Here is a 27,913-nt window from a genome sequence, read left to right on the forward strand (position 1 = left end):
CTGAGTCTGACTCTGCTCGCCTGGCACGCGCGGCAGTCCACCTCGGGCTCCACAGTGACGCTTATCAACGAGGCACTCAAGGACATGGACCACCACCTGAGTGTGAGTATGGGGGTTGACAGAGGATAGTAGACAAAGAGTAATAGTTTAGAAAGCTTGTGAAGGGATAAGGTAGATGACTGATTGACTGATTGATTTTGGACAGAGGATAGTAGACAAAGAGTAATAGTTTAGATAGCTTGTGAAGGGATAAGGTAGATGATTGACTGACTGATTGATTTTGGCACCTTTGTGTGAATAAGAATGATAAAAGCTGGTGACAGTACAAAAGAGAAAAACAGATTGATTTATGAAGTTAGCACGTGAGTGAATGATGTAATTGTGAGAGTGAAAGCGAGAAGCAGAAAATAGAAACCAATGGAATGAGTAAATGAATGAAAATGAGTCAGTGAGTCAGTAAATGAATGAGTGGACAAGTAAAACAAGACAAAAATGTGAGTAAAGAAAAATCCGTGAATAAGTGAGAATGAAACTGTATGAAGTGATTAAGTGAGTGAGTGAAGACTACTGAATAAATAAAGAAGTGAGTGAGTGAATACGAGTAAAGGCGTGATTGACTGGATGATTACGAATGATTTAGTGAAGGAGTGAGTGAATACGAGAAAAGGAGTGAATGAGTAATTAGGAGTGAATCAGTAAAGGAGTGAATGAGTAAATACGAGTAAGGGAGTGAGTGAGTGGGTGATTACGAGTGAATTAGAGAAGGAATGAGTGAGTGAATACCAGTGAATAATAAACAAATTTCCCTACAGGTCTTGCGTGAGGCAGCAATGTCTCACGAAACTTTCCACGGGGTCTTCAAGGAGGAGGCCAAGTGTGACCCTGCAGAGTGCTGAGCTGACCTGACCTCCCATGACCTAATTTTGGATGCCTGCTGACCTGTTCCTGCGCTAGGTGCTGTGTTGACCTTTCGCGTGCTGAGAAGTGACGAGCGGTGTGTCTGTGTGACTGTGTGTGTGTGTGTGTGTGTGTGTGTGTGTGTGTGTGTGTGTGTGTGTGTGTGTGTGTGTGTGTGTGGAGTTATTGACTGAATGGTTAATTGGTTGGATATATTTTTCAGCGCAACAGTGGGGTCATATGGCGCCGTGGGATTGAACGTGATTGAAAGAATAAAAAAAAGTGACAGTTCCTTTTTCTTATTACTGTCAGTCATAGATATTACACAGTTATTATTATTATTATCATTATTATTATTATTATTATTATTATTATTATTATTACTGAGAGTTGGGAGGCGTACAGAAACACAATGGTTGTGATGTAAATCATTCCTGCCCAATTTCGCTATTATTATTATTATTATTATTATTATTATTATTATTATTATCATCATCATCATTGTTATTAATATTATCATTGATGCGTGATATGTGTTAGTATATTTACAGGCAGGCAAAGACCGATATATAACTTGAATGTGATGTACTTGATGTAATAATCACTATATATTTAATTACTTCAGCATGTACCTGTCCTTCTGTTACGCTGATTTGAGACATATACGATAACACTTCCTTGTTGTCTTTCTCTGCCCTGTGCATTAGAGACAACTCGTATTTTATTAAATTACTATAGTCATATTTTTCTGTTAATATTCAGGGCACCGTGAAAAAGAAATCTGCACAGAAAAGAATAAAAGAGATTATTTTCTCTTTTTTTTTTATACTATAGAACTATTTAAGAGACAGAAAAGTATGACGGACAAAGTTGAAAGTGTTTACGGAGAACAATTTGTCCAGCACTGAGTTTGTATCACGACAGACCATCATAGGAAAAGGAAGGAAAGAAACATTTTCAATCGACATGTAGGAGATGTTAATTGGTGTAACAAGTAAACATCATCTCCTCCAGAGAGAGAGAGAGAGAGAGAGAGAGAGAGAGAGAGAGAGACGACAAATGCAAATATGACATGACAGAGAAAAATGAATAAGTACCACGCATGTCACGGTGGTGGTGGTGGTAGTGGTGGTGGTGGTGGTGGTGGTGGTAGTAATGGTAGTAGCGCGCAAAAGCAGAAAACAGGGACGATGCGAGTGGTGGAGCGCGCAGCGAGGAGTGATTACCATATCGTCACCTCACTCTCTCTCTCGACTCTTCACTCCCTGCACGTTTCTAGCGAGGGAGTTTCAGAAGCCTACAGTCAGCGTCAGCGTCAATAAGCCAGCCTTTCTCCTCACCAGAGCTCTAAATATTCATTTTCTGCCGCGTTTTTTGTGAATTTTGTAGTGAAATTGGTGCAGCAACAAGGTTTGGTTCATGCAGTCTTTCAGCTCTCTCCTAACCCCAAGGAAGGAGAACATCTTGCCTCGCATTCATGAATCCCTTTCCTTAAAGAAGCTTGCCGGGTAGAGGATTTTAGTACGTATTCAGAAACTCGCATGGGTGATTCTTCCTTGTAGATTGTGAGTGGAAGGGAGAAAAAAGTTCGGTTGATAAGCTAAACCTTTTTCGTGGCTGGCTTGACCTGCAGTTATTATGTTACTGAGGAAACTGGACTCCATAATCATCAAGTGAAACCTGAAAAGAAATTTAAGCGAACTGCGTAATCATCTCGTTATGTTTCACTGAACAAGATAATATCGTGGTAAGGTGATCTCTAGTTCTTGAAGAATCGAGCAACTGTCAAGATTATACATCCCTACGGTGCAGGAAAAAAGGCCTTGAAAAATCATTAGCCACACTTATATTTTGTATGCAACTTCTGTCTACATAAGGTTTGTTTTTCCGTCGATCTGTTTGCTTATTTGTCTTTCTTTCCCTCAATCTGTCTTTCTACGTTCATTTATTCACCATCCATATCTTTATTTTCCTTCTCTATCACTCAGTCTGTCTGCCTCTCTGCCTGTCTCCTATTGTCCATCAACACACCTGTCTTCCTGTGTCTGTCTCTTTGCCCATCGATCTCTCTATCCTCTTCTTTTTTTATCTGCCAGTTTGCCCGTCTCTCTGTCGGCATATTACTCAATCCGTCTATCAATACTTCTGCCTGCCTGCTTATTTCATTTCCTTCTCCATACAGTCTGTCAATCTTTCTGGCTACCTGTTACTCTAAAAATCTATCAGCGCATCTCCCTGCCTGCATGTCTCTAGCCTGCAGACTGTTCAGTATGAGAGCAATAATGCTCCTGCCAGCACTCCACACCTTCCTGGCCTTCCTTTCACTGTTTGGCCCCACGATGAAGGCTGCGTCCGTCCCCTCCAACCAGGAACTCACCGCTATGATGCTCGTGGACTATCTCGAGTTCTTCCACCACCTGAGAGTGTGTCTTCTGGTCTCCGAGGGTAAGTAATGCGTGTGGCTACCTTCTTGTATTCATTATTATAAGTAAGAAGGACACTGGTCTAAGGCTACAAAAATTTAGAAAAAAAGGCTCTCTGAGGTGCCTGTTCCCAAAGGAAAGAGAAGAAAGAATTATCCAAAATTGGAGGATAAGTGTCTTGAAACTTAGTCGTGGTATACAACATTTGACTTCGTGTTGTTTCGCCTTCATATTTGCTTTTATGTAATTTAGTCTACCCCCACCCCTACCTCCTCTCTCTCTCTCTCTCTCTCTCTCTCTCTCTCTCTCTCTCTCTCTCTCTCTCTCTCTCTCTCTCTCTCTCTCTCTCTCTCTCTCTCTCACTCTCTCTGCATATTACATAACTCCTTTACACACTGTAGCGTTGTTTCTCACAATTAATAGCGCGCTGGGAAATACCAAGCCGTGCAGATGGATCTTAAGCACGAACGTACTCGTACTCTTAAGTCACGTCACTGGAGTAACTAAATTGATACTGCTGGAATTCCTTTTCTTCATTTCGGACTTCCTATCTCTCTCTCTCTCTCTCTCTCTCTCTCTCTCTCTCTCTCTCTCTCTCTCTCTCTCTCTCTCTCTCTCTCTCTCTCTCAACAAGGGAAAGCGAGAAAGGAAATATGAAGCCGTTTCTTGCTGATTTTGATAATAGCGATTGATTCTCCTTTCTTTTTAGTTTCATATCTTTCTTTCTTTCTGTTTCCGTTTTTTCTTTCTTTCTTTTTTGCTTCTTTTCTTTCTTTCTTTCTGTTTCTTTTTTTCTTTCTTTCTTTCTCCCTCTTTCTTTCTTTTTATCTATCCATGCATGCCTTTCTGCGTTCATTCACGACAAAGTGTATCATGAGAACATTCAAGTGAAAGTCAGTCATCATGGGCAGTCATTAGCGATGTATTCCCCCATCTGCGTGTCACCTCACCTTACGTAATATCTTCTCTTAGGGGACGGTTCCTTCTTAGCACAGCAACAAGAAGTCGTTACCGCTTCTCTTATTCACGAAGGAAGGGAAGTCTATCCTATGATTACCTTCTTTCTCCTTGACAACATCCATAGGTACTATGCTATATAATATCCAACAGTAGTTAGGTCCTGAAAGATATTTTTCTCTCCCCCACTTCCCTTCACTTAGTCTGCGTTTGACAAACAAGTGCAGGCTTACAAGGTTTGCATACACTCAGGGTGATAAGAGAGTATACAAGGAGTGGGCGACGTAATGTACACTGGCACGTCTAATGTTGCTCCGCCAGGTAAATCAGCCATGCCTTGTGGAGACAAGGCATGGCACCCAAGCAAATAAACTTGACGTTAACTAACAGTCAGCCATCACTTACTAATGCCAAGTGTCACAGACCTACGTGACGCAACGCTATTACAAAAAAATTACAGTCCATGGCTTGAACGTGTATCAGGTACAATGAATAATGAATTACATGCATGGAGATATAATGGCATAACATGTAAGGAGGAGCCGTACATTTTACTTTCTTTTCTTCTCGGTGTAGCGTTTCAATAAAAGCTTACCCTGCCATTAGTCGTATTATCATCATGGAGCGTTGTTGTGTCCTGGGAACAAGAGCAGATGCGAGGCTGCTATGACCCGCTATGAAAGATTTGCAAAGGATACAAGCTTTGACTCTTCTCAGTAACACAAAATATATAATAGGAACTGTAGAAGAGATAAACCAATTTACTATTAGTCCAAACTTTCCCCACAGAGCCTGAGCAGCTGTGGGTGAGACAGGCCGTGGTGCGTGTGGCGCGCGCCTCCCACGCCTTCCTGACCGTCCTACGACTCAACGAGGCCAACTCCACCAGGCACCACCATGGGGAGGGCCGCCGCCACCTGCCCTGTGAGAGGGATCTCCTGCTGGCTCACCTCACCTCCAGAAGTGACGTGCACCTGTTCGGCCAGGTGAGGGCTTGGAGCGTCGTCTTGTTCACACCTGAGCGGGTGCTGCTTGGAGTATATATTTTTTTCTTCATTTATTTCTTTGTCCAAAAAAAATTAATTAATAATATTGTTTCGTTCTCCCTTTCCCCCATCTCTTTCTATAGTCTGTCTTAGTAAGGTCTCTCTCTCTCTCTCTCTCTCTCTCTCTCTCTCTCTCTCTCTCTCTCTCTCTCTCTCTCTCTCTCTAAGAGTCGCGCCCTTATTATCAGCCTTCCCCTCTTGCAGGTCTTCGCCAGCCATGCCCCTGACGCCAGCTGGTTGCTCCTGGTCCCCGCCCCTCAAGTGACGCGGCGCTTAGCCAATCTTTACCTGCCGCTGCATAACAGAGTAAGTTTCGTTCCTTTCAGTGGTAAACTCAGGCTGTCTCTACTTCTCTCTCTCTCTCTCTCTCTCTCTCTCTCTCTCTCTCTCTCTCTCTCTCTCTCTCTCTCTCTCTCTCTCTCTCTCTCTCTCTCTACTATTTTTAGAATGGATGGTTAACGAAAACGTCGATTATACATATAGGTTCCTAATAGATAAAGAAAAAAAAGTATACAAAACTGTTTCTTAATGCATACTGTTTACCTCTCATTTGCGTCGCAGCATTTTGTCGACATTGAGAATTCTTTGTGTAATGAATCGTCGACTTCTTGGACTTGCTGTTTGAGTTCGATTTCGTGACTGAGTGGCAGGGCGTGTTTACCTCTCTCTCTCTCTCTCTCTCTCTCTCTCTCTCTCTCTCTCTCTCTCTCTCTCTCTCTCTCTCTCTCTCTCTCTCTTTTATCTATTTTTTTTCCAGAGTTGATTTATGTGAGCAAATTGAGCGAATGCAAGCAGAAAACACCTTTAATCCAGGGAATTTTACTTGACGGTTTATTCATTTATTTATTTACTTTTTTTTTTAAACGGTGGATGCAAAACCGTATCTTGTTTCCATGTAAAAGACGGCGCTAAAAATCACTCCACTGTCACGACTTTTTAAACAAGGCGAAACCAAGGCCCGTATTCTGAAACACTTCTGTACCTCACCTTCACTATTTCAAAAGGGTGTAATTGAATATTTCTACATTATTAAGAGGAGAAACAGTCTCCAGAAACAGGTTATTCATCTCTGTGGCCTTTCAAAATTCATGGCCAGACTCAAGAAACCTTTAGAATTTAGAAGTTTACTCTCTCAGTGCATACGTAGATGTTTGAACTATTTTAGCATTCGTTTAATTCGACATTGAACTTAATATTAAATGTTTTCTTCACTCATTCACTTATTCATTTATATGTCTACCTGTCTATTACTCTATCCTTCCTTCTATCTGTTTATCTGTCAAACTATCTACCTATCTAATCGTCCATTCATCTATCCGTTTTGCTATCTATCTATTTATTTATCCATCTATTCATCCACCCATCCATCCATCCACTCGTACATATGTTTGTCTATCCATATCATTGTTTGTCTATCAATATATTTATCTACCTACTTACATATCCATCTATCCATCTGTCTATATAACCATCTTTCCATCTATCTCTCTATCCATCCGTATACCCATCCATCTACCTATCCATCTATCTAACCATCTATCAATTAACCCTCAGGTAACAGTGGCAGCTTACTCCCCGGACGTGACTTCTACCAGTGTCTCCCTGCTGCAGTGTTACCACGTCAGCGAGGGAGACACACTCAGGCTGCAGTGGTTCGGCGCCTGGCATTACGACAGGTAACTTGGCGCCACAGTACACACGCACTACACATCATGTTCTTTGACCTGGCGCATCTGGTAAGTCTTTTGTTGATCCTTTCACTGCGATGTGCGCCGACTGACACGCATACAATAATAAATGAATATATAAATAAAGCTTTGTGAAAAATCTTAAATACGTAATAAAAAGAAAACAAAATGTATAGATTCTTCAATTTCTAACATGCTAAATCTTAATAATCATCGACCAGAAAGAAAAAAAATATATAGATCCTTTAATTTCTAACGTTTAAAATCTTAATAAGCACGTAACAAAAAGAAAAGAAATGTATAGATTCTTCAATTTCAAACGTGAAAAATTCTGATAAACATTAAGCAGAGAGAAGAAAAAATTAAGAGATTCTTCAATTTCTAACTGCGCAAAGTCTTAATAAACATCCAGAAAGAAAAGAAATGCATAGATTCTCCAACTTTCACTCAGTAAAATGTCGAGCGGTGGTTTTCTACTTCCACAAACCACCAAAATACCTTCCTTGTAATTATCATCAATTTATCCCATTATTACTTAGGACTGACATTCGCAACGCCTTCCACGACCCCTGGAGGAAGACCCGAGTAGAGAAAAACTTGGATGCGCCTGTGCTGTCTCGTCGCGTGGTGTATGGCGTGCTGGAATCCCTCGAGGGCGACCCAGTGTTGAGGCGAAATAATCTCCATGGGATACACTTGCGATGTTCGACTATTTCTGTGAGTATTTTCTGTTCCTGTCTCTTCTCCACGTCGCGCTTTCCTCTTCTTCTCCTCGTCTCGTCCTCCTCTTTCTCCTCCTCGTCGCGTTTCTCTTCCTCCTTCTCGTCGCGTCCTCTTCTCCTCCTTCTCGCCGCGTCTTCCTCTTCCTCCTCCTTCTGGTCGCGATCTTCTCTTTCTCCTCTTCTGTGTGTTCTGTGTGTGTGTGTGTGTGTGTGTGTGTGTGTGTGTGTGTGTGTGTGTGTGTGTGTGTGTGTGTGTGTGTGTGTGTGTTGATCAATAGCAGTTCAGTAAATCACAGTCCAGGTAAGCCGAGTTGTTTCCCACGGTCGTCGCAAACCTTAAGTGCAGGATGTCAATAAAGTTTTCTTACTCGTAAATCTCTCTGGTCGGATATCACTGCTGAGGAAGGTAATAATCTATACTTGAAAGAAAAAAAAGTATTATATCATTATTTTTAACATTACTACTACTACTATTACTACTATTACTGCTACTATTTCCAGTCGCCACCAAGAACCATCTTGAAACCAGCGAAAGACGGAGCGGTGGACGTCACGGGAATCTTGGGCAGAGCTTACGAACACATGATGCAAGTCGCTAATTTCACGTAAGTCTTAAAGTTTATTTTTATATTCTCTGAAAATATCAGATTTCTTCGTATATCTCTGACGTTCAGTTCATCACTCGTATTACTGTTTTCGTTATCTTCTATTCCTTTATTAATCGTCTTTCTTAGTATTAGATGATTTTTTCCTCCTTTCGTGTATCTTGCAGCACGTAGTGTATTTTTCTGTTTTCATTCAATGTTTTCCTCATATTTTTGGTTGGTTCATTTATATTCTTTTCTTTTACTAATGGTCTTTCTTTGTGTTAGACTAATTTTTTCCCCTTTCTTTTTTTTTCATGAAACTCGTATTTTTTTTTTTTTTTTTCTGTTTTCATTCAATATTTTTTTTCTCATATTTATGGTTGGTGTGCGTATTACCACTAGGCAGCGTGTGATTCATGGGGCGACTCTTTTCATTCACCACACTAACAGAAAAAAGCAACAAAGAAAATGGAATTATAGACAATGTTTACTTCTGGCGTCGATTTCACTTTTGCTCAAGCCATTTTCAGGTAGACAGAAAGTGAACAATAAGCATTCCAGTAGATCACTTGACAACGTACAAATCCACTTCTTTCACTCATGCATTAAGGAATATACTTTATAATATTTGTTTTCTCCCCAAAGCATCTATTCCAAGCATTCGTTTCTCCCTTTATTTATAGGAATACAGGTACGATATTTCTAATTTTCCGCAATACGAGTATATCGTTATACTTCGCTGCAGTTCCTCATTTAACTATTTTCATAATATTTTAGCTATTGTACATGTATCGTTTTACTCCTTACTTTCCTGTTCCTTTTACCGCTCTTCTTATAATATCCTTCGTACCATAAATAGTACAGCTTCCTTATTTCTCTAACTTCTTTACATTTATCTATTTTGTTTCAGTTACCGTTTTCCTTTCCCATATTTCTGAGTCTCTTTTTTTTTTCACTATCAATCTCTCAACATCCCCAGCAGCAGTAACAGTAGCAGTGTCTGTCCCAGTGACTCCCCTCGGTGTCTCCCTGCACAGGTCGACGTGCTTCGCCACCAAGGACGGGCAGTGGGGAGGCCTGAGGAAGGACGGGACGTGGACGGGCATGATTGGGGACATCGTGAGCGGCAGGACGGACATTGCTCTGGCCTCGCTGGACATCACGCAGGAACGAAGCAAAGCAGTTGACTTCCTCATGGCGGTTGTGAGGACCGAGTGAGCAGTCTTGCATATTTCTCCTGAATCAGTCTATCAGTCTCTATCAGTACTAACATATTGTAAGACGTTTTACCATGGCAAGTGAAATCCATTCCCTTGTGTTATCCGCTCTTTATCATGTCCTTTTCCATTTTCTTTTACTTTTCTTACCACGATCTTTTTTTTTTATCTCGTTTCTCTTTCAGTTTATTCTTATTTGTGTTTCCGGCGCTATTTATTTATCTTTCCCTTCCTTTAGATCCTTGTACGATCTTTATCTCGTTGTCTCCATATAACTAATCAAAAATTATTGTGGATTTTGTTTCCCTACTAATTTTGTATACATTTCTCAATTTCAGATATCCGACAATACAAGAAGCTTTTTTTTCTCATTTTATCTACTTTTTCTCTCTCCCGTGAATTGTAAAATTGTAAATTCATCCAAGACAATACAATATCTACTTCCATTTTCACTCGCCCTAGATACCTCACCATGTATAACCTTCCTATAAATCCACCCTCGCCAACACAATAGCTACTTTTCTTCCCCTTTTGCCTCGCTCTAGATACCTGCTCATTATGAAGCGCCCGAGGAATGACGACCGTAAATGGAGCACCTTTACATCGGAGTTTGAGACGCGGGTGTGGGTTGTGTTGGCTGCCTCCCTCCTCGCCGTCACTGCTACCCTCCGCCTTGCCTCCCTGCAGAACCCCCAGCGTCCCCTGCCCCCCAGCGACGCCCTGCTTGTCGTGGTAGGGGGGCTGTGTGGACAAGGTAGGCAAGTGTACGTTCGGTAAGTATAGGTAGTGACTGAAGGATTGCAAAGGTGTACGAGTGTGTCTCTTGTATCCTCTTCCATTACTGTACGATAAAGAGTAACTCTCTCTCTCTCTCTCTCTCTCTCTCTCTCTCTCTCTCTCTCTCTCTCTCTCTCAGGTACCAGTGAGGAATTTCGCACCTTCGCAAGTCACCTGGTTTTCTTGACCCTTCTAATGCTGCAGGTAGGTAGTCAGGTAGGTAGGGAGTAGTAGTAGTAGTAGTAGTAGTAGTAGTAGTAGTAGTAGTAGTAGTAGTAGTAGTAGTAGTAGTAGTAGTAATATAATACACTTTCTGTAACCGGCACCAAAATTATACATTCCAATAATTAATTCACAACGAAACAAGCTTAAGTAATCAATCAGTCAAACAATCAACGTTCACAGATACGAACTTCTCTCTCTTAACAACTTAACAAATCCACAAGTGTATTTCAGTAACCATGCACAGGTGTTGTTGTCCCATCCTGCACAGGTGCTGGTAACTGCCCACTACACTAGCTACCTGGTCTCGTCTATGGCTGTGGGTCCCCCGTTGCCCACAGTGTCTACCATTGCAGACATCAGCAGACACCCACGGCTTAGACTCAACTTCATCAGAGGCTCCTCCATCACAGAGTATTTCAGGGTACGCGGGAGGCCACTCGTCTGCGTCCTGGGGGTGTTAGGTGACAGGGACAGACTCAGTTATCAAAGACCATATTCTGAAGTATTGCGCCGCACCTCCACTAGTTTCAAAATGCTCTAGTTGAAATGACACAGGTATTGAAGGGTGTTTTTATGGTACTAGTGACAGATTAACAAGATTTCTGCATCATGAACGAGAGAAACACTCTTGAGAACTGGGCTAATTATTTCTGTGGGCTTCGAAAATAGTCGTGGTGAGAAATCAAAGCGTTTCAGGATACTGGCTGTGAGTGAAACGTGTGATTGATCGAGGCAGGTCTTGAACTGAATTTCCTTACCTATATGACAATCGTTTGCTATTATTGTTTTCTTTTTTTTTTTTAAGAGGAAGGGTGGAAGGAGGCAAAGTGAGCGGCAGTTTAGTTTTTCTTTTCTTTTTCTAGCCTTGAACAGGATCCTTCACACATAGATTATCCTAATTACCTGGCAATCATTTACTGTTCTTGTTGTTGTTGTTGTTTTGGGAGAGAGAGAGAGAGAGAGAGAGAGAGAGAGAGAGAGAGAGAGAGAGAGAGAGAGAGAGCAACAGTTTAGCATTTTTCCCTTCTTCTATCTATGGACAGGCTCCTTCACACACACACACACACACACACACAAGAGGAAACAAGAGGAGGAAGAGTAGCAACAACTGAACTGATTTCAACACCTCACCAGACAATACGACTGTCTCTACACCAATTCTATCACCTGGCTTGATTACCACCCTCTACACTGACATAACATTTACAGAGAGCATCCTCCACAGACCTCCCGCAGCCAGGAGCATCAGGAAGCGTGGGAAAACATGCAGGAGGATGATTTTGTGGAGTCTCGAGAGGAGGGGACGGCGAGGGTGCTGCGTGGCCCTTACGTCTTCCTGGAGGCGGGGGCGTACCTCAACAAGCGCTATGGGGCGGACTGTCGGTATTTTATCCTCCCCACGCCTAATTTTCCCTCCTTAAGCGCCTTCGCCGTCAGGAAAGGCTCTCCATTCATCCCCATCCTTAATAATATGTAAGTTGTGTCATTTTCCACCCATCTTCCTCCTCCAGCTTAACTGAAATTAATAACTTAATGATGGTGCTTATACTATGTGTTTGAGTATTTGTTGATGATAATGAACAAAAATAACTGTATACTAACATGTCTGAAGTATTTGAGCTCTACTTTCGCCGTGAGTGGTGTCTTTCAAAATTATCCTCCAAACATGAGCCAGAAGATTCCCTTTAATTGCTAATAAGCATATGACACTTCTTAACAACGATCCTTTACGATTTGACGGAAAGTATAAGTAGACGCAGTAGTAAAAAAAAAAAAAAAAAAAAAAAAAAAACTTAAATGCTCTATCATACTTATTGCTGGTTGCCGTGTCTTGCAAAATTATACTCTAAACACGCATCGGGAGGTTCCACCAAGGTTGAGAAGTCATATCATTCAAAGAGTTCAGTTATGGCAAAGATTATGTCCCTCCGCTCAGTCTCTTCCTGATTTTGTATGTAATATGCATGCGAGATTCATAAAAGTTATCTGAGTACGTGTTTCACTTTCTTTCACATATTGCAGAATCTTCTCTTACGTTTCTACTCGTAATTTTTCAAGTGATATCTGTAGTCAGTATTTTATCTCTCGTATTTAAGATTCAAATACGTACAAGATACGCAGGTAAGCTTCACATAGTTATCTGCACACGTCTTTCATTCCTGCAGAATTTTTGTGTATTTGTTGCAGAATCCTAAAGATGAAATCGACAGGACTAATGAAAAAATGGCACTGGGAGGCGACGCCCAAGCCAGTGGACTGCTCTGACCTCGAGTTCCTTCCCGTAGAGGCAAGTGTGGTGGTGACGGCCTTCCTCTTGCTGGCGTCAGGAGCGTCTCTCTCCCTTTTGTTCCTAGCATGGGAGAGGAACAGATACGGGGAAAAAAGAGAAAGTAAAATTGTGCCAAGGAGGAAGGATGGCAAGATCACTCACAAAGGAGAAATGTAACAACGAAGACAACAAGATCGCGTTGTCTCGGTGACTCCAGATTCGTGGAGCTTAGAAAATTTTACCTATGTTATATACGTTGTGTGTCGCTGGGCTCAAAATTTAGCCACTCCATGTAAATAGTTGGCTTTCGGTCACACACACACAGAGAAGGCCCGGGTTCGAGTCACAGGGGCGGCGAGTCAAATGGGCTAGCCTCTTAACGTGTAGCCCCTAGCAGCAAGCAGGATGTATCCTGAGAGGTTGTGATCTCGCTGTCTTTATGTGCAATGTGCGAGTGGTCTCAGTCCTACCCATAGATCGGTCACTATAAGCTCGATCTCCTTCCGTTGGGGAGGGGCTGGTTGGGTGACCAGCAGACGACCGTAGGTGAATGACACACACACAGACACATACACATACTCAGTCTAATTATAATCCACGTATCATCAATAGATCGACAGAAAAATAAATACATACATATACATATTATACAAACCTACATTTCTGTTTTCGTCCCCACATCGACCCTCGTTAACAAACACGTGAAGGCAGGAAGAGGAGGCTGCCACAGACAATGTTCGGGGGAAGGCGGAGGTAAGCAAAGCTACTCTCATTTGTTGGGGCCGGACGCGCTTTGGCTACGGGCGGTCCTGACTACACCCGTCGGATCCCCCGCAGAGAAAGTTGACTTTACAAGCCTCTACCTTAGGGCACACTATGTATTTATAGATAGCCCCGGAAAAGACTAGAATTCAGAGAGAGACATGACGGCATCCCAGCCAAGAACGCTCTCACGATTAGTTTCAGTAATTTCGCACGAGTCCTTATGGGAGTTTTAAAATTGCGAAATTGTCAGAAATTTACTCGTGTGAAAGCGCTTCGGCAGAGGAGCGTCAGAAACTCACCCCGCCTGCTCAGAGTCCGGGGTGCTACTGAGACGACAGCAAGAGTCGAGGGTAGAGGGTCGAGGATCACGAGCTGCTTTAGTGCCACGAAACTAATTTGATCGCGCGTTCGCTTATTTAGTGATAAAGCAGTTTTCTGAAATTTAATGAAATGTTATTTCCTTTATCTTCCTTGGTGATAACTTCTATAATAAAATACCCACTATTAGTCTCACTTTGCATACTATGATACAGCTTGTCATTATCGTCGTCTCGAATAACGCATCCAGACTCGCGGGATCTCTGGTTCCATCTTAGAACTGCCAGCAGCTGCTCAGCACGATGACGTAAATGTACCAAATTGTATTTCGTTTCGAACCACAGCGTAACTAATTTTGTCCATCTAAATAATGGCAGTAAACATTGTTTTGTAATATGAGATTATTATTCAAAGGCAACAAGTGGTCAAAAAAATTATAACAGGACAAGAAGTGTGTAATACGAAGATGGAATAAAGGAAAACGTGGTGACACCTGCAGCTTCCTGTCACAGCCTTGTCTCCTCTCTGTATATCGTCAGAATTTTCAAGACCATGTTATAATAGTTGTTATAGTTCATGCTTTCACCACAGCACTCAATGGAGCATCCTTTCTCATGGCTGGCTAGTCTCACCAAAATGACAAGAACGAACATGACAAACTTCATATTGCAAGAGGCAAAACTATGTAATAAAAGGGCAGACTTTTATATTTATTTTTTTTTATTAACAACCCTCCTTACACTAACATGTCTTCCCTCTATGAATTTATAAGGTGTAAGCAAATCAGGAAAATAATTTGTCACTGATCTCAATAAAACACCACCACATCTGCACTTACGTAGAAAACAATCATGTCATGAAAAATTAAACAAGCACACAAAGAAAAATCTGTTTCCCTAGCAATGGGCTCACCAACAGAACCCCACCTGTACTCTCCAACAATGGCCATCCACTAGCACAACACTGCAGAACACATCACAGAAAAGTTGTTTTTATAGAGCAGTTAAATGGAATGGCAGTCTTGTAAGCACTGGCTTTTGTATTAGAGGAAAAAAACTCAAATGTTGCCCAGCAGCACCTTGATCTTTTCAAGAGCTTCTTCCTTCTTCTTGTGCAGTGGTGCCTCAGCATCCATGTACTGCTGCTTGCTCATCTTGCCAGCCACCAGCTTCTCCACATTGGTCAGCTGCTGCACCACACTTTCACGCAACGTCCTGCAACAAAAGAAAGCAATGTCTCATTCATGAGAGAAATACACAGCCGATGACCTGGACATAGAATAGGGCACAGTAAGTGTATATCTGACATATACACATATTATGGGGATCAGTGCAAGTGATCGAAATTATGAAGTTGTGAAATGAGTAAAAAGGAACATCCTGAGATGGCACAGCCATATTGAGAGAACAAAGCAAAAGTTGGAGGAGCTAATACGAGAAGGCCACTCAGGATGAGGTAAAGGAGTACACATGTGAAAGGTGTTAGTAAACGCCAAGTATTTTAGTTTGCACATGAAGAGGTCGAGGCTTTTCTGCACTGACCACCTGCTTGGGGATAATTGGAAAAAGGCATCAGAGACAGATTGATCACTGCCTCTCAGAGGTAGCATTTGGTATGTTTTCAGACAAACTAGAGGCTCAGAGCAGTTTAAACACACACATGTTTATTTATGCTTCACAAATATTAGGGGATGTGATGGTGCAGTCATTATATTTAGTCCTTTCCTCAGGATACAAGACTTAAATGCAAGTTTATGTTCCAAGGTGAAGTGAAAATACCAAACAAATAAACAGTTCAGTAAATGTTCTGGGTCTTATCCACATTTTTCAAGCCACTGGAAAATTTGGAGTGAATAAAAATCTAACATTTCCTACCTTTAAGTAAATACATCAACCTCCATCTAATACTTCATCCCCTTTTGTTATATCTGAGCTATTCACATACAAGCTTTTGAGATTCAGTTGCTAAATGTGCATCAGAAAATTCTCATTCACTCCTCCCATTCCTAAATTTTCATCCTTACTTGTCAAGCTTCTGGAGTTCAGCCACCTTCTCAGCATACTCTGCATTATCAAGGCGAATCTTTGCAGACAAATCGGAGATGGCTTGGGTCTCATCACGGATGCTGCCTTGTATCTTCTTGGTAGCAGTCTGAAATTTTAAAAATCGAATCTGAGCTACAAAAGTGAATGTGTTACAAGTATCCAATATTACTAACACTACCTTACTTTCACAGACATGAAGATGAAGCAGAGTAAATTTTCACACTTTTAATACATTTCTTACGGCTTTGAATAATATGATACAAGCTATAGAGTTAAATAACCTGACTTCCTCACCTGTGAGTGAGTGACATCCTTTGAGCTCTTCAGTTTCTGTATCTCCTCCTCCAGCTTTTCATAGAGACGTGCTCGCTTCTCATGGTGGGTGTGCACTTGCTCACAATGGGAAGACACTCTCATCTTTGCCTCCGTCGCATCATCCTTGCTTAGAGTCAAGTCGAGACGCACGTACAGAATAACCTGCAGGTGAGGGATGAGCTAGTTATCTATGTCAAGAGAACTGTGGGTTACGTACAAAACAAACTTCAAACTTATCAACCAAGTGTGATGAGAATTTCATTACTATATAACATCTTTTGTTTCTGGGCCAGTCCAATTTATCCTTCTCCAGAAAATCACATGACTCTTAATCAACTTTTCTTGCTTGAAACAAAAAATACCTTTCTATACAAAATATCACAAAGAAAAAACACAATGAAATCTCACCGTCAGGAAGAGGATGAAGAAAGCAATGACAACAAGAAGGGGCTCCTGCAACATAAGGATAGCAGGAAACTTGTAGTGGAGTGTGAAGTCTTGGATGTGACTTTCCACTAGATTTCTCTTTGTGACAGAGACTACAGGACGACCCACTGTGTCCAGGTATGTGTAGTGGACAGTGTCAGGAAGACGCTCCATGGGGTAAGGAGTCCTGGGAAAATAAATTTCTTCTACTTTCCAGGCGGTAGTGATAAAGGTAAGGCAAACAATGCTGAACTTTGATCTTGCCTAAATCTAAGGTAAATATGTCAATATTCCCTTCTGTATTCTAACTAATGGGACACAAAGAACACATTATCCTAAAGCTCCATTAAAGTCATTCCTACTGCATGAGAGAGCAACACCATAACACAACATTCATAAACAGCACAAAACAGTGATTTTGTGTAGTATTTATTTATTTTTTTTCAAGTGTCACCTCACAAAATGCCTGAGGATAAATTTAATCATGTGTAAGATTACTTTTATGCTGCCAGTCATTATTGTTTTATGACAGTGACTACAGCACTTAAACAGCTAAGTCAATCTACCATGACTCCTACTTATGGGAACTCTTGATAGAGTGGCTACAACAGATATAAGCTCATAATAATCCATGCATGTCATCCCTGTACATTCTAGCACCTTTACTTCTCCCATTCTTTTTCACATTCCATACAATTCAAGATCATACTTTTACTTCACAGGAATATGTTCTCTCACACAGCATCAATTCCACTTCTGTACAGTACAACTTACTCAAAAGCAACGTTACGAACTCCCTCTGGCAGGATAACAGTCAGCTTCAGTTCATCAATTGTAACGTCATCAAAGACATGGTCCAAAATCCTCATCTTCAAAATGTATTCATCACCTGGAAATGATTAATTATTTCATGATTCATAATCTGCAATCCCACACTTGTGTATGAGTGCATGTGAGAGAGAAAAGGCCAACAATCCTGCTCTTCTGTGTGTGAGAGCAGCCCTATAACTTGTGTGTGTTTATCAACTATTCCAAAGAGAAAGTCAAGACTATATAAATCTATGGACTGTGATAACATGTATACATAGATAAGCATAATTTACACAGGGACTGCCACATGTATGCTTCTTGGCTTCTTCCAGCCTCCCTTACTTTTTAATTGTTATATAATTCATGTCTACTAGACAAAGCATCTGCCAAAAATAAATACATGAACTCTACAAGCAGATAGTGAGCTTACCAGAGCTGTAAAGATACTCATATGAAGGCACATTGTAGCCAATTTTATAATGGGTCTTCCATCCCCCAAAGAGAGGGAACCTTGGCCTCAAGTCTAGCTCAACAGCATCATCCTGGATGCGCATGTGTGACGTGGAAATGTTGCCAATCTCATCCCGGTAATATACGTCCTTGGCAGATGCTGGGATGATCGTCTTGAAAGATCTGTTAAGAAAATGTAATAAGTTCTAACCATTAAATGTATACCAGGTAATTCCTTAGGTATTCTGGAGGTGGTATATAATATAAAAGTAGAATACAGTTCAATGTAATGGAAATCATATGCACAACTTAGGCAAACAAGACTAAATTCTCACAACTTTGATTTTTGCACTCCATTTGCACCTCACCATTTTTGCACCTCACATATTTTGCTATGTTTTAAAGCTTTCAATGACATACTTTTTTTAACTCGGGAAAAAAAAAATTTATATATATATATATATATATATATATATATATATATATATATATATATATATATATATATATATATATATATATATATATATATATATATGACCTTTTCTTTGTCTTGTTCCACCTTCTCCCTCTCCCTGCTTTGCTTACTTGATGCTGGAGTAGCTATTGTGTTCCCGCTGGTAGTCATAGCGAGAGAATGGTCCTTTGAGTTTGGCACCAGTGTGAAGGACATCAAGAGTCTCCTCCACAGCAATGTTCCCCCAGTGAGACACCTCAATGATCCGCTCCAGCTTGCTGACCATCAGGAAAGGTGAGTTGTTCTCATAGTGGATAGTCATTGGATCCTGAAAACAGTAACTTCCATCACTGCCACCATAGAGTCTATGAAGAAAAAGTAATTCATTCAAGTACTTTTAGAAAGTGCCCTCAGCTACATGCCGGTGAAGGTTTTAATGGGATAATATTTCCCAGTACTCAAACTTACCAGGTAGGAACCAGATAGGTCTGGGCACTGGGAAATACTTAATGAGTAAGATGAAAGGGTACATGTGAGTGAAAGAGAAGCTAAGAGCTGACAGACATGAGCAAGCATTATGACAGATTAAACCTACCTGGGCAGTCAAAAACAAAAATATAAATCCGCATTCTTAATTTTATCCAAAACTATGTAGCAACAGTAACTCAGTTGCTTTGATCCAGTATTCAATCTAAAATAAGAATAATTCAAATATGTTTTCCAGAATGAAACTTGTACTCACCACAGTGAAGCCAGCCACACCTTCATAGGAACCATAGGTGATGGAGGTGTCAGTGTGGGTGGTGGGCTTGAGGCGAGAGTAAGATTCAATGTTTGGGGACGGGAGGGTGACAGTGGTGGTCTGTGTGGTGGTGGTGTAGGGGGTGAGCACATAGTGGTTGCCAGTGTAGCGCACCAGCTGCTTCTCTCCCTGCTGGATGTAGGCAGGGTACGGCTCCAGCAACTGTGTCATTATCATTTCCACCTCCACCTGAGGAAAGTAAGTCTGTTTACTCACTTGTCAGGGACACACCTTGCTAATAACACTACACGTGCCAAGATGGTTATTGGCTCATATCTGACACATCTGTAAGAATAGCAAAGGAACACAAGTATCCTTGCACTTACTTCTCTTAGAAATTTTACTTAGTGAAAGAAAGAAATGACAGACCAGTAACAATTTTATCAATGCAGCAGATGGAATGATTATAGCATATAAACTGAAACTTGTGGTCAAAGGCTGGTCCCACCTCCCAACGTGCTCCTTGAGACTTACATTGGCAGTCTTCCCAGGCTGCAATGGGTCTCGCAGGTCCACCCGGAAGAAGGCCAGGTCTCGATGCTCAGCAACCTGAGCCTCTGATACTTTTAGGACAGAGCTGCCAGACTGAAAGAAAACCTTTTATTACTACCGTGATTTTTATATGTACCTGGATTTTCCTTAATATGAATATTCAATGCATAGGGGCACCAGAGTTGGTGCACAAGTCTCTTGTCCCATCCCACAAAATCATGCATGTCTCCACTGGCTAGCAATGTGTTTTCTCAAATCCCCTTCTTAATGTACAAGAGACTGGTCAAGGACTGCACAATAAATATATGTGAAGGAAGCCATACTAATGTACCTTAATTTTATTTCTTAGCTTAGACTAAGTTTAAGTTAAGGGAGGTGACTGGGGTAATTTTTTACTAATATTTTTAAAAAGGACAAAATTAGTTTTTTCCACTCAACATGCCAGGGATGCCATGTACTACCAGGTGATGAAGCCTATTTCTGTAGAATTTAAAGAGTCTCCTTAAGAGATTTCAAAGCCCTGTGCTATTATGCCATAGCCAGACGTGCACACAAGCACATGGCTTTTTTTTCCTTGTAAATTTTGTCATGTCATTCCTCTCACCACCTGTGCCAGCTGACAGTCTGCTGGACTAGATACACACAGGAGGCCCTTAGTCCTTATCCAGATGCTGACATGGAGGGTGTTGATTTTTATTTCTCTGCTTTACAACTAAAAACATCTTTACAAATAATGTACAAGCGCTAAACAACCAAGATTCACAACATCAAAAGGCTAATGGAGCAGCCAAGACTCAAAATACATGCTCCTTCTGTATTCTATTGCCGCCTCACTCCAGGAATAACAACCTTGAGTACCTAGTGGGCAAACTCCACTTCCTCACCAGGACCCTAACTACTGGAGAGGGGCAACAATAGTATACAGGAGCCACTATTAGTAAGATTTACTTTCATTTCAAAGTGATTAAAAAATAAAATCTGAAACAAACCGATTTTAAGCTTCATTTGAATCTCCCTACACATTCGCCAAATTCCATGAACTTCACTGAATATCATACATTTATACCAACAATCTTACCATGATTTCAAAGCCATAGGATGTACCATATGCCCAAGGCACTCCGCTTAATGCAGCTTTAATTTCACTGCTGATTTCTTCACTGCGAAGATCACGATTTATAGGACATTACATTTAACCCTGAACTAGTCAGTCCCGAAATTATATGGCCTAAGTTATATTCGTAATCCCACACCCGCAGTAGGACGATAGCACCCGGCGTCTGCTGCGCGGTTTCGGATGACAGAGCAAGGAATGCACCGATATATGGCAAGGGCGTTCACATCAGGATGTGAACGCCCTTGCCATACACACACGGTAGCAGAGGTGCATCAAATACACCCAGCCAGCCAATGCCTCCATCATGGAGGAATTAGTGAAGAACAAGTAACTCCCTCCCACTACCTCCTAGACCTGCCATGGGGACACCCACGCCTGCACCTGAAACTCACCTGCACGTTCATGTATGACAGCTTGTCCTTCTCCACCTGGGTGAGGGTGACCAGAAAGGCCCTTACCGGCGCGGGCCCGCCATTCTCCAGTGTGATCTTCTGCGTCACCTTAACCAGCTGGGATGAAATGTCCAGCTTCCTTTCGATCTTCTTGTTGATGAGGTCCTTGTTAATGCCATCCTGGGCAGCCACCACGCCCGTCACGGCCACCACCAGGCACACCAACAGCCGCATGCTCCCCCGGTGTATGGTGGTTAGTGCACACATCCACACAGCGCCGCCCGCCAGCCAACCACAGAGTGACAACAGCCGCCCCCTGCCCCCCCCTGACACCTGAGCAGCGCCAGGCGAACCTCACATCTCACCTCACCCTGCCCACCCCTTATCCTTACCCACACTCCTGTTTCCGCCACTACTCTTAGTATAAATTTAAACTATTATGTTACGATACGTGGTAACTTATGAGCTTATTTATATACAAAGGAATTATTGTGACAATTTTGAGTCCCGTATGAGCGTCAAAATGCGCCTCGTGAAATGTCAAAAATTGTGTTCAGCGCTGCATTAGCACTCGCAAAATACCTGATAGAGGAAATATATATATAGCTCTACTTTCAGTATAGTGGTATTAACTAATCATAAACATTAAATAAATGGGAATGACCGCTTCCATACACAAAAGGCTGCTCCCTTCCCTGCCTTGCCTGCGAGCGCCGTAATAACACATTTAGTACAGAATATAATTAAGCAGGTTGACATACCTATTTATACTTGCTTACTGTCCGTTAAAGTGGCGCCATACCACCCAGTTATTATGGCACTTTATATCAATCAATTTGAGAGTCGTTAAAATGTATTGAGTGTTTCCTTGAACTCTTCACCTTCAAAGATTTTTTCAAGTTCTCAACTTGATTTGTATGAGATCATTGAATATATTGGATAAAGCAAGCATCATTTTGATTCTTCATTCGTGTTCCTAGGAACAGGATTTTCATTTCCTTCCTGCTCTGCTGACTGCCATAATCATCCATGGACATAGCAGAGGGATATGATGCTCCTGAGATTCATTCTGACTTTTCTTTGACAGGACCATAGATGGATACAATATCTATAAGCGTGTATAAATGGGCTACCTGGTACACAGAACTTTGCAAGTTTCACCTTGAGAACTGGGAATAAAAAAAAGGTCTGCAAGAAGTAATTTTCTCTTGAGGCTCCTTGATTCTTCACTAGCAACTTGTGGACAGTCACTTTAGCCGTATACCACATTACTTGAGGACCAACTTCCTTCCTTCAGCTCTGTTTAATACTGTACTATCTTGGAATAATCTAAAAAACAATCTGAATTTTGTCTGTTTTCACACTGAAGGCCTTCCACCAAAACATTATGAGTTATAGCCTAGTGTGATGTCTAGCTTTACAGTCCTATCCACCCCAACATCATTTGAAATATTAGAAGTCTTTGCCTTGCAGTAAAATCATAAACACTGGTGATGACTGCAATTTTTGTTATGAAAAACTGTTTCTTTATCCAGCCAGAAATCAACTCACTGAACTTGTTTTTTTATTTATTCATTTATTTATTTATTTTTTTTTTTTTTGTCAGTTTTTAATGCTTTGCAGGTCAGCTGATTCCTTGATGTTTTGGTCTTTGACACGCTTTACTAGTTCATTTGATTTCATGTCTGTTAACTACCAAGTGTAAGTAAATTTTGTTAAGGTTGTCTGGTGTTCTCTTCTCATGGTGATGGTATGGTTTCAGACAGCACCATCAACCAATATCACATAAGGAGCTTATCTGTTATATTTATATCCTTGTTAACTCTTTTACCCATTCAAACACCTCAAACAAGTCATCCCAGAACCCTAGTTTTTGTTAGATGTATTAACATCTCATTGAATGGTTTATGTCTTACACTCTTAACTATTTCAGTCAGTCTTCTTTGTACTGACTCATCCCTAATCTATATTTGCTGTATGATATGAAGACCAATATTAGATTGCATCCGGGCAATAGTAATTCCTGCCCAGCAAATGGAAGAATGCAATGGAAAAGGTTTGAAAATTTTCAATTGGTTGATTTAATCTTCCTGCAGCAAGACAATAATGCACATTATAGTCTGATGTCTTCCAAAAGGGCAGGTCTTGAATTTGAATAGGATAATTAACTGGTTGGATAAATAACACCAATACTTTATGATAAAATTATTATTTACATTTATTATCACAGGATGATACAGGGTCACTCAGGGAAGAGGATTCTTGCCTGTATGTGGATTCCATCCATGACTATCTAATATGTATGTGAGCACATTTACATCCACTTAACATATTATCATTGCTTTTTATGAACAAGACCATTCTTCTACTGTACATGCTGGATGGCATTTAGTAAGGTATATATATATATATATATATATATATATATATATATATATATATATATATATATATATATATATATATATATATATATATATATATATATAATGAATGAATGAATGAAATGGTAACCTTAAACATGCATTCATATTTTGCTCTCATTCTCACAACATACTATAAACATTACTGGTAGTAATTAATATTTTGTATCTATATAAATCCTAACTCAAAAAGGTACTAAATTAAAAAATTAATTCTTAACAAATAATAATCCCTGAACATCTGGAACATCACTACTCAGCTACTCAGAGGGAATTATGGAACGAAGCTGGGATTGGAGACTGAATCTGAGACAGAGCTGTTGTCAAGATCCTCCAGTGGGATATCATCACTACTGGGCACTGGCAGGTCTGGTCCCACATAATGTTGGTGCTCCTCCAACTCCCAAGGACTTCTTGGGGTTTCCTGCACGATTCTGAAAAAAAAAAAATAGATAAATAAATAAAATAGATAAACAAATAAACATAAAATACAAAAACAAATACATAAAAAAATAGATAAATCAAATGAAAACCCATGGACCTATTTCTTCACTCCTACTTCTCTTCATAGGAGATTCTTACACATTCCCTACCTCTCCTTATTTTCATTCTCCTTATAATGATTTAAAATCTTAAATGTAAGACTGACATATGATTTTGCACATACAAAAATAATTCGGATAAGATACAAGAGACATAAGTGTTTACCTTCTCTTATTCTTGAAATAGAAAAAGCCTACAACTCCAATGATGATGGCAAACAAGACTCCAAAGACAATGCCAGCAATGGCCCCTGGATCAAGTTCTCCAGTCGTGGGTGAAACAGTGGTGGTGATGGAGACAGGCACCTCACAACGGTCCCCAGTATAATCAGCTGAACAACTGTATAAATAAATTCATATATAAAAAATCACACATAACATTAAATTTTTATTTATGTAGATTGGTGGACATGACTTGGCTGCACACACCCCAGCTGGAATGAAAGAATACTGCCACCTGTATTTCCTGCAGGCCATAAAAGGAATAGAGCAAGAGGACTGTGGTGCCCTTCATCTGTTGATGTGCTATCTCAGGTAATCCTGCTTAAACAACTATCCTGCTTATACAACTAGCAATTCTCCATACATGTGGAATGCAGGTAGGATAAAATAAGCAGAATGCAGTAATCCAGTTCAATGCAAAAAGAATTAGGTGCATAGACCCTTAAAAACAATTAGTTCTAATGCATGTTTGCTAAAAAACTAGTCCCTTTGACAGGCAGAAAATTCACAGTTACTTGTTTAAATACATATTGATCATATTTCATCCAATCACAAAGTATATTCTTTAGCATATGATAATAAAATGCTTATTTTTAAGACTCTATTTAACTAGATTTTAATTAAAGGTAAAAACTTATTAGCACCAAATTCAAGTTTTAATGTAATAGATAAAACAATGATGTGTACCTCAATATCCTCCTTTCTAATAAAGGTTTTGTGACCTCCATCACAACTTACTTGCAAGCGGGACGCTCTCCTCTTCCCTGTGGTGCACACACTCCATTATTCTGGCAGTAGTTGTTTGGACAGTCACCACACACGGACTCATCAGCTTGATGTGTAAAACACTGCACAATGCCATTACACACATCGTCCATGATCATGCATGGGTGGTTAGACATGAACTTGTCACCACAGTAAAAGAATCCTGGATCACAGTGGGAATTTTCTGGAAGAACAAAGAAACATTGCCTCTGAGAATCTGTCTTAGGTATCAATATATCTGATTTTAAAATATCTTACATGAACACCATATCATTAAAAGCATCTAGACTGATTCCTTAATCTATAATATATCATTCTGTATTAAGGACTTACCATTGCTTTCCCTGTAATGAGACTAATAAATTCAAACCCATCTGTTTTAGTCTTTTTAGTCCTTTCAAGGTAATTTAAAACAGTCTGACTTTCTTAATGTTGAAACAAATAAGGTTTAAATAATTTGCTGAAAAGTACATCCTGTATTACACCGTGAAACTTTTCTGTTTGAAAAAATAAAAGGGAAACTATGAGTCTGTGAGATGATATAATCAGACAAGTATCTTACTGTGAAAATGAGGAATCTTAATCTTAAACCTCCACTTCCTGTCACTGCCATTTTTCCATGTTACTTAAGCTGATCTTTGGTCAGTAAAGGCAATAGTACAAGATAACTTTATATAACTTTAAGATAACTGGAATAAGCACTGATGTATTAATAAAAGTAACATGGTGCATGATTGCACACCAATAAAATTGCCATCACATAACAGATAATAAGATTATGGGGAAAAAAATAAACAAAGATAAAAAAAAATTAAATGATTACCAGGGCACTGTGTTTCATCAGCCTTATTGGGACAATCAGGAATACTGTCACAGAGAAGAAGTCCTGGAATGCAGGTATGGTCTGTATCTTCACAGGAGAATTCTTTCTTGCTGCAAGCATAAGGGTTTGCTGTGGTGCTGACAGTGCTGGTGGAGGTGCTGCTGGTGGTGGTGGGCCTTGTGTGTAGAGTGGTACATGTGTTGCCTGATGAAGGAATGTTCACCAATGATCATTCTGATTCATTCATAATCACCACTATTACTTAGTATCAAGTATATGATCCTGTAAGAAGCTGGTACCAGAATGCCATCCTGACATGTCATCTTTCAAATCCAGCTTCTCTTAGACAATGTATGTACTTCATTAATGTCAAATCTGCATGACATCAAACTGTAGTAATCACTGATCTGACACTTAAAACAATTACAGTCCTTTCACAGGCCACTTACTGCAGTTGGCTTCATCAGATGCATCAAGACAGTCAGCAATGCAGTCACAGATGTAGCTTTCAGGAATACACTCCCCAGACCCACACCTCAGTTCTCCATTCCCACATGTATTGTTTATAGGAGGGGGACCAACACCTGTCTCACACTCCTGGAGGAAAACAAAATTTAAGATAAAACATCTCTCTCTCTCTCTCTCTCTCTCTCTCTCTCTCTCTCTCTCTCTCTCTCTCTCTCTCTCTCTCTCTCTCTCTTTCAACACTCTAAACTAATGCTATTTACACTTACAGGAGTGAAGGATACATCATCAACTGCAATGTACGTATGCTTTGAAGTTCCTGTTTCAGCTTCAAACATGACGACATAGTTATTTTTCATGTTAACAAGGATCACCACCTCCTTCCACCCCTTATCATGGTTGCCACTCTCTGAGGCCACAGGATACCGTTGATTGAATCGATCTGCAAGGATGCCACACAAACATCAGAGGAGTATGAAGTACAGAAATACTTGAAAACTTGGCTCACACAAAATCTTTTCAAATGTGTATGAAGGCATAATGCTAATGGAGAAACCATACCTGACAAATACACCCTGAGGGTTCCAATATCCACATTTTCTGCACCGTTATCAGTGTGCATGTAATACCAAAATCGTATGTAGCAGATGCCCTGTGAGGCTGGATATTCATATTCTGTCTCCATAAGGGCCAAGAGTCCAGGTTCCCCAGTTTTGCTGGATACATACACATAATAGCCTGTGGAGATACCATGCCAAAGGTATCAGAATACTATAGAGCACATCTTATGCTTCTGCATCAAGATTTTTCAGTATGGCATAGCTTTTATTATTCATTATTATTTCATGAAAAGTTTCTAAATGGTCAATGTTTAATTTAAAGACATTCATTGAAAAATCTGTAACAGTATTTATTCATCTATCAATTTATTAGAGATGATTTAGATATTCTATTCACATGTAAGACAGTGATGAGAGAGAGAGAGAGAGAGAGAGAGAGAGAGAGAGAGAGAGAGAGAGAGAGAGAGAGAGAGAGAGAGAGAGAGAGAGAGAGAGAGAGAGAGAGAGAGAGAGAGAGAGAGAGAGAGAGAGAGAGAGATGCATAAAATGAAAGGTAAATATGAAGAAATGTGTAAATACATACACAGTTTTTGTATCAGATACTTCATGTATATTTTTATGAAACGTTATTCACATTCTGATACTTTCCAATACCTACAACTCTTATTTAGCATTCATATTCACATTTGAATCATTAAGGTGTCTGTGTAAATATATATATAATAAAGGAAGTTAAAGAGTTGAATTTGATGTTAATACCTATGGAAGCAAGAGTGTGGTCATGTAGAGGGCCTGTACCATCCTGGTCAGAGGCACTGGCCTGCTGCCAGTCCATGTCATCATCTGCACGCTGCCTGTATGCACAGTCTCTCAGCCATGATCCAGAGTCAAAGTTGCAATCACCCTAGATGAAAAG

At 40.4% G+C, this 27,913-nt stretch overlaps 4 protein-coding genes across 6 annotated transcripts in view; 2 read left to right on the forward strand and 2 right to left on the reverse strand.

Annotated features, from left to right (window-relative positions):
* The window catches only part of LOC135090722 (transmembrane protein 98-like), a 3,848-nt gene extending 2,273 nt beyond the window's left edge, over nucleotides 1-1,575 (forward strand). Inside the window, exons 5-6 of the mRNA XM_063987745.1 lie at nucleotides 1-102; nucleotides 813-1,575. The exon at nucleotides 1-102 is cut by the window's left edge and continues 99 nt beyond it. Of these exons, the coding sequence (XP_063843815.1) occupies nucleotides 1-102; nucleotides 813-896 (186 nt within the window). The 3' untranslated portion in view covers nucleotides 897-1,575. The remainder of the gene's footprint in view (nucleotides 103-812) is intronic.
* A 477-nt stretch (nucleotides 1,576-2,052) lies between these two features.
* Nucleotides 2,053-14,285, forward strand: LOC135090720 (probable glutamate receptor). 3 transcript variants are annotated; one of them, XM_063987742.1, is made up of 13 exons: nucleotides 2,053-2,774; nucleotides 3,151-3,342; nucleotides 5,067-5,263; nucleotides 5,528-5,629; nucleotides 6,878-6,999; nucleotides 7,551-7,728; nucleotides 8,235-8,338; nucleotides 9,358-9,534; nucleotides 10,083-10,291; nucleotides 10,454-10,518; nucleotides 10,808-10,960; nucleotides 11,765-12,012; nucleotides 12,727-14,285. In XM_063987742.1, the coding sequence occupies exons 2-13, from the start codon at nucleotides 3,168-3,170 to the stop codon at nucleotides 12,983-12,985; spliced, it is 1,989 nt and encodes a 662-aa protein (XP_063843812.1). In that variant the 5' UTR covers nucleotides 2,053-2,774; nucleotides 3,151-3,167; the 3' UTR covers nucleotides 12,986-14,285. The 3 variants fall into 3 exon arrangements, with proteins under 3 accessions (XP_063843812.1, XP_063843811.1, XP_063843813.1); XM_063987741.1 differs by having other exon boundaries at nucleotides 2,053-3,342; XM_063987743.1 differs by lacking the exons at nucleotides 10,454-10,518; nucleotides 10,808-10,960; nucleotides 12,727-14,285 and having other exon boundaries at nucleotides 2,054-3,342; nucleotides 11,765-11,958.
* Nucleotides 14,286-14,593: 308 nt separating this feature from the next.
* Nucleotides 14,594-21,519, reverse strand: LOC135090721 (dolichyl-diphosphooligosaccharide--protein glycosyltransferase subunit 1-like). Its single transcript, XM_063987744.1, has 10 exons — nucleotides 21,198-21,519; nucleotides 19,671-19,781; nucleotides 19,137-19,385; nucleotides 18,526-18,722; nucleotides 17,918-18,120; nucleotides 17,452-17,566; nucleotides 16,660-16,864; nucleotides 16,231-16,413; nucleotides 15,915-16,042; nucleotides 14,594-15,105 (listed from the first exon to the last, which is right to left on the reverse strand). Exons 1-10 carry the CDS (start codon nucleotides 21,462-21,464, stop codon nucleotides 14,949-14,951), a joined length of 1,815 nt encoding a protein of 604 aa, XP_063843814.1. The 5' UTR covers nucleotides 21,465-21,519; the 3' UTR covers nucleotides 14,594-14,948.
* A 2,262-nt stretch (nucleotides 21,520-23,781) lies between these two features.
* Nucleotides 23,782-27,913, reverse strand: part of LOC135090723 (MAM and LDL-receptor class A domain-containing protein 2-like) — a 106,691-nt gene continuing 102,559 nt past the window's right edge. Inside the window, exons 155-162 of the mRNA XM_063987746.1 lie at nucleotides 27,757-27,901; nucleotides 26,999-27,175; nucleotides 26,707-26,879; nucleotides 26,422-26,569; nucleotides 25,973-26,176; nucleotides 25,123-25,333; nucleotides 24,329-24,502; nucleotides 23,782-24,054 (exon numbers count right to left, since the gene is read on the reverse strand). Coding sequence (XP_063843816.1) covers nucleotides 23,895-24,054; nucleotides 24,329-24,502; nucleotides 25,123-25,333; nucleotides 25,973-26,176; nucleotides 26,422-26,569; nucleotides 26,707-26,879; nucleotides 26,999-27,175; nucleotides 27,757-27,901 — 1,392 coding nt within the window. The 3' untranslated portion in view covers nucleotides 23,782-23,894. The remainder of the gene's footprint in view (nucleotides 24,055-24,328; nucleotides 24,503-25,122; nucleotides 25,334-25,972; nucleotides 26,177-26,421; nucleotides 26,570-26,706; nucleotides 26,880-26,998; nucleotides 27,176-27,756; nucleotides 27,902-27,913) is intronic.

This window comes from Scylla paramamosain, chromosome 35, assembly GCF_035594125.1.
Source record: "Scylla paramamosain isolate STU-SP2022 chromosome 35, ASM3559412v1, whole genome shotgun sequence".
Lineage (NCBI taxonomy): Eukaryota > Metazoa > Arthropoda > Malacostraca > Decapoda > Portunidae > Scylla > Scylla paramamosain.

Bases quoted from the DNA above. Each gene is read 5' to 3' on its own strand.
- LOC135090720 (XM_063987741.1), top strand. From the start codon at position 3,141: ATGTCTCTAGCCTGCAGACTGTTCAGTATGAGAGCAATAATGCTCCTG. The intron at 5,264-5,527 runs GTGAGGGCTTGG...CCCCTCTTGCAG, and splicing joins ACGTGCACCTGTTCGGCCAG to GTCTTCGCCAGCCATGCCCC. The intron at 10,519-10,807 runs GTAGGTAGTCAG...CATCCTGCACAG, and splicing joins TGACCCTTCTAATGCTGCAG to GTGCTGGTAACTGCCCACTA.
- LOC135090721 (XM_063987744.1), bottom strand. From the start codon at position 21,464: ATGTGTGCACTAACCACCATACACCGGGGGAGCATGCGGCTGTTGGTG. The intron at 19,386-19,670 runs GTAAGTCTCAAG...TACTTTCCTCAG, and splicing joins AGCCTGGGAAGACTGCCAAT to GTGGAGGTGGAAATGATAAT. The intron at 18,723-19,136 runs GTGAGTACAAGT...TACTGTTTTCAG, and splicing joins GTGTGGCTGGCTTCACTGTG to GATCCAATGACTATCCACTA.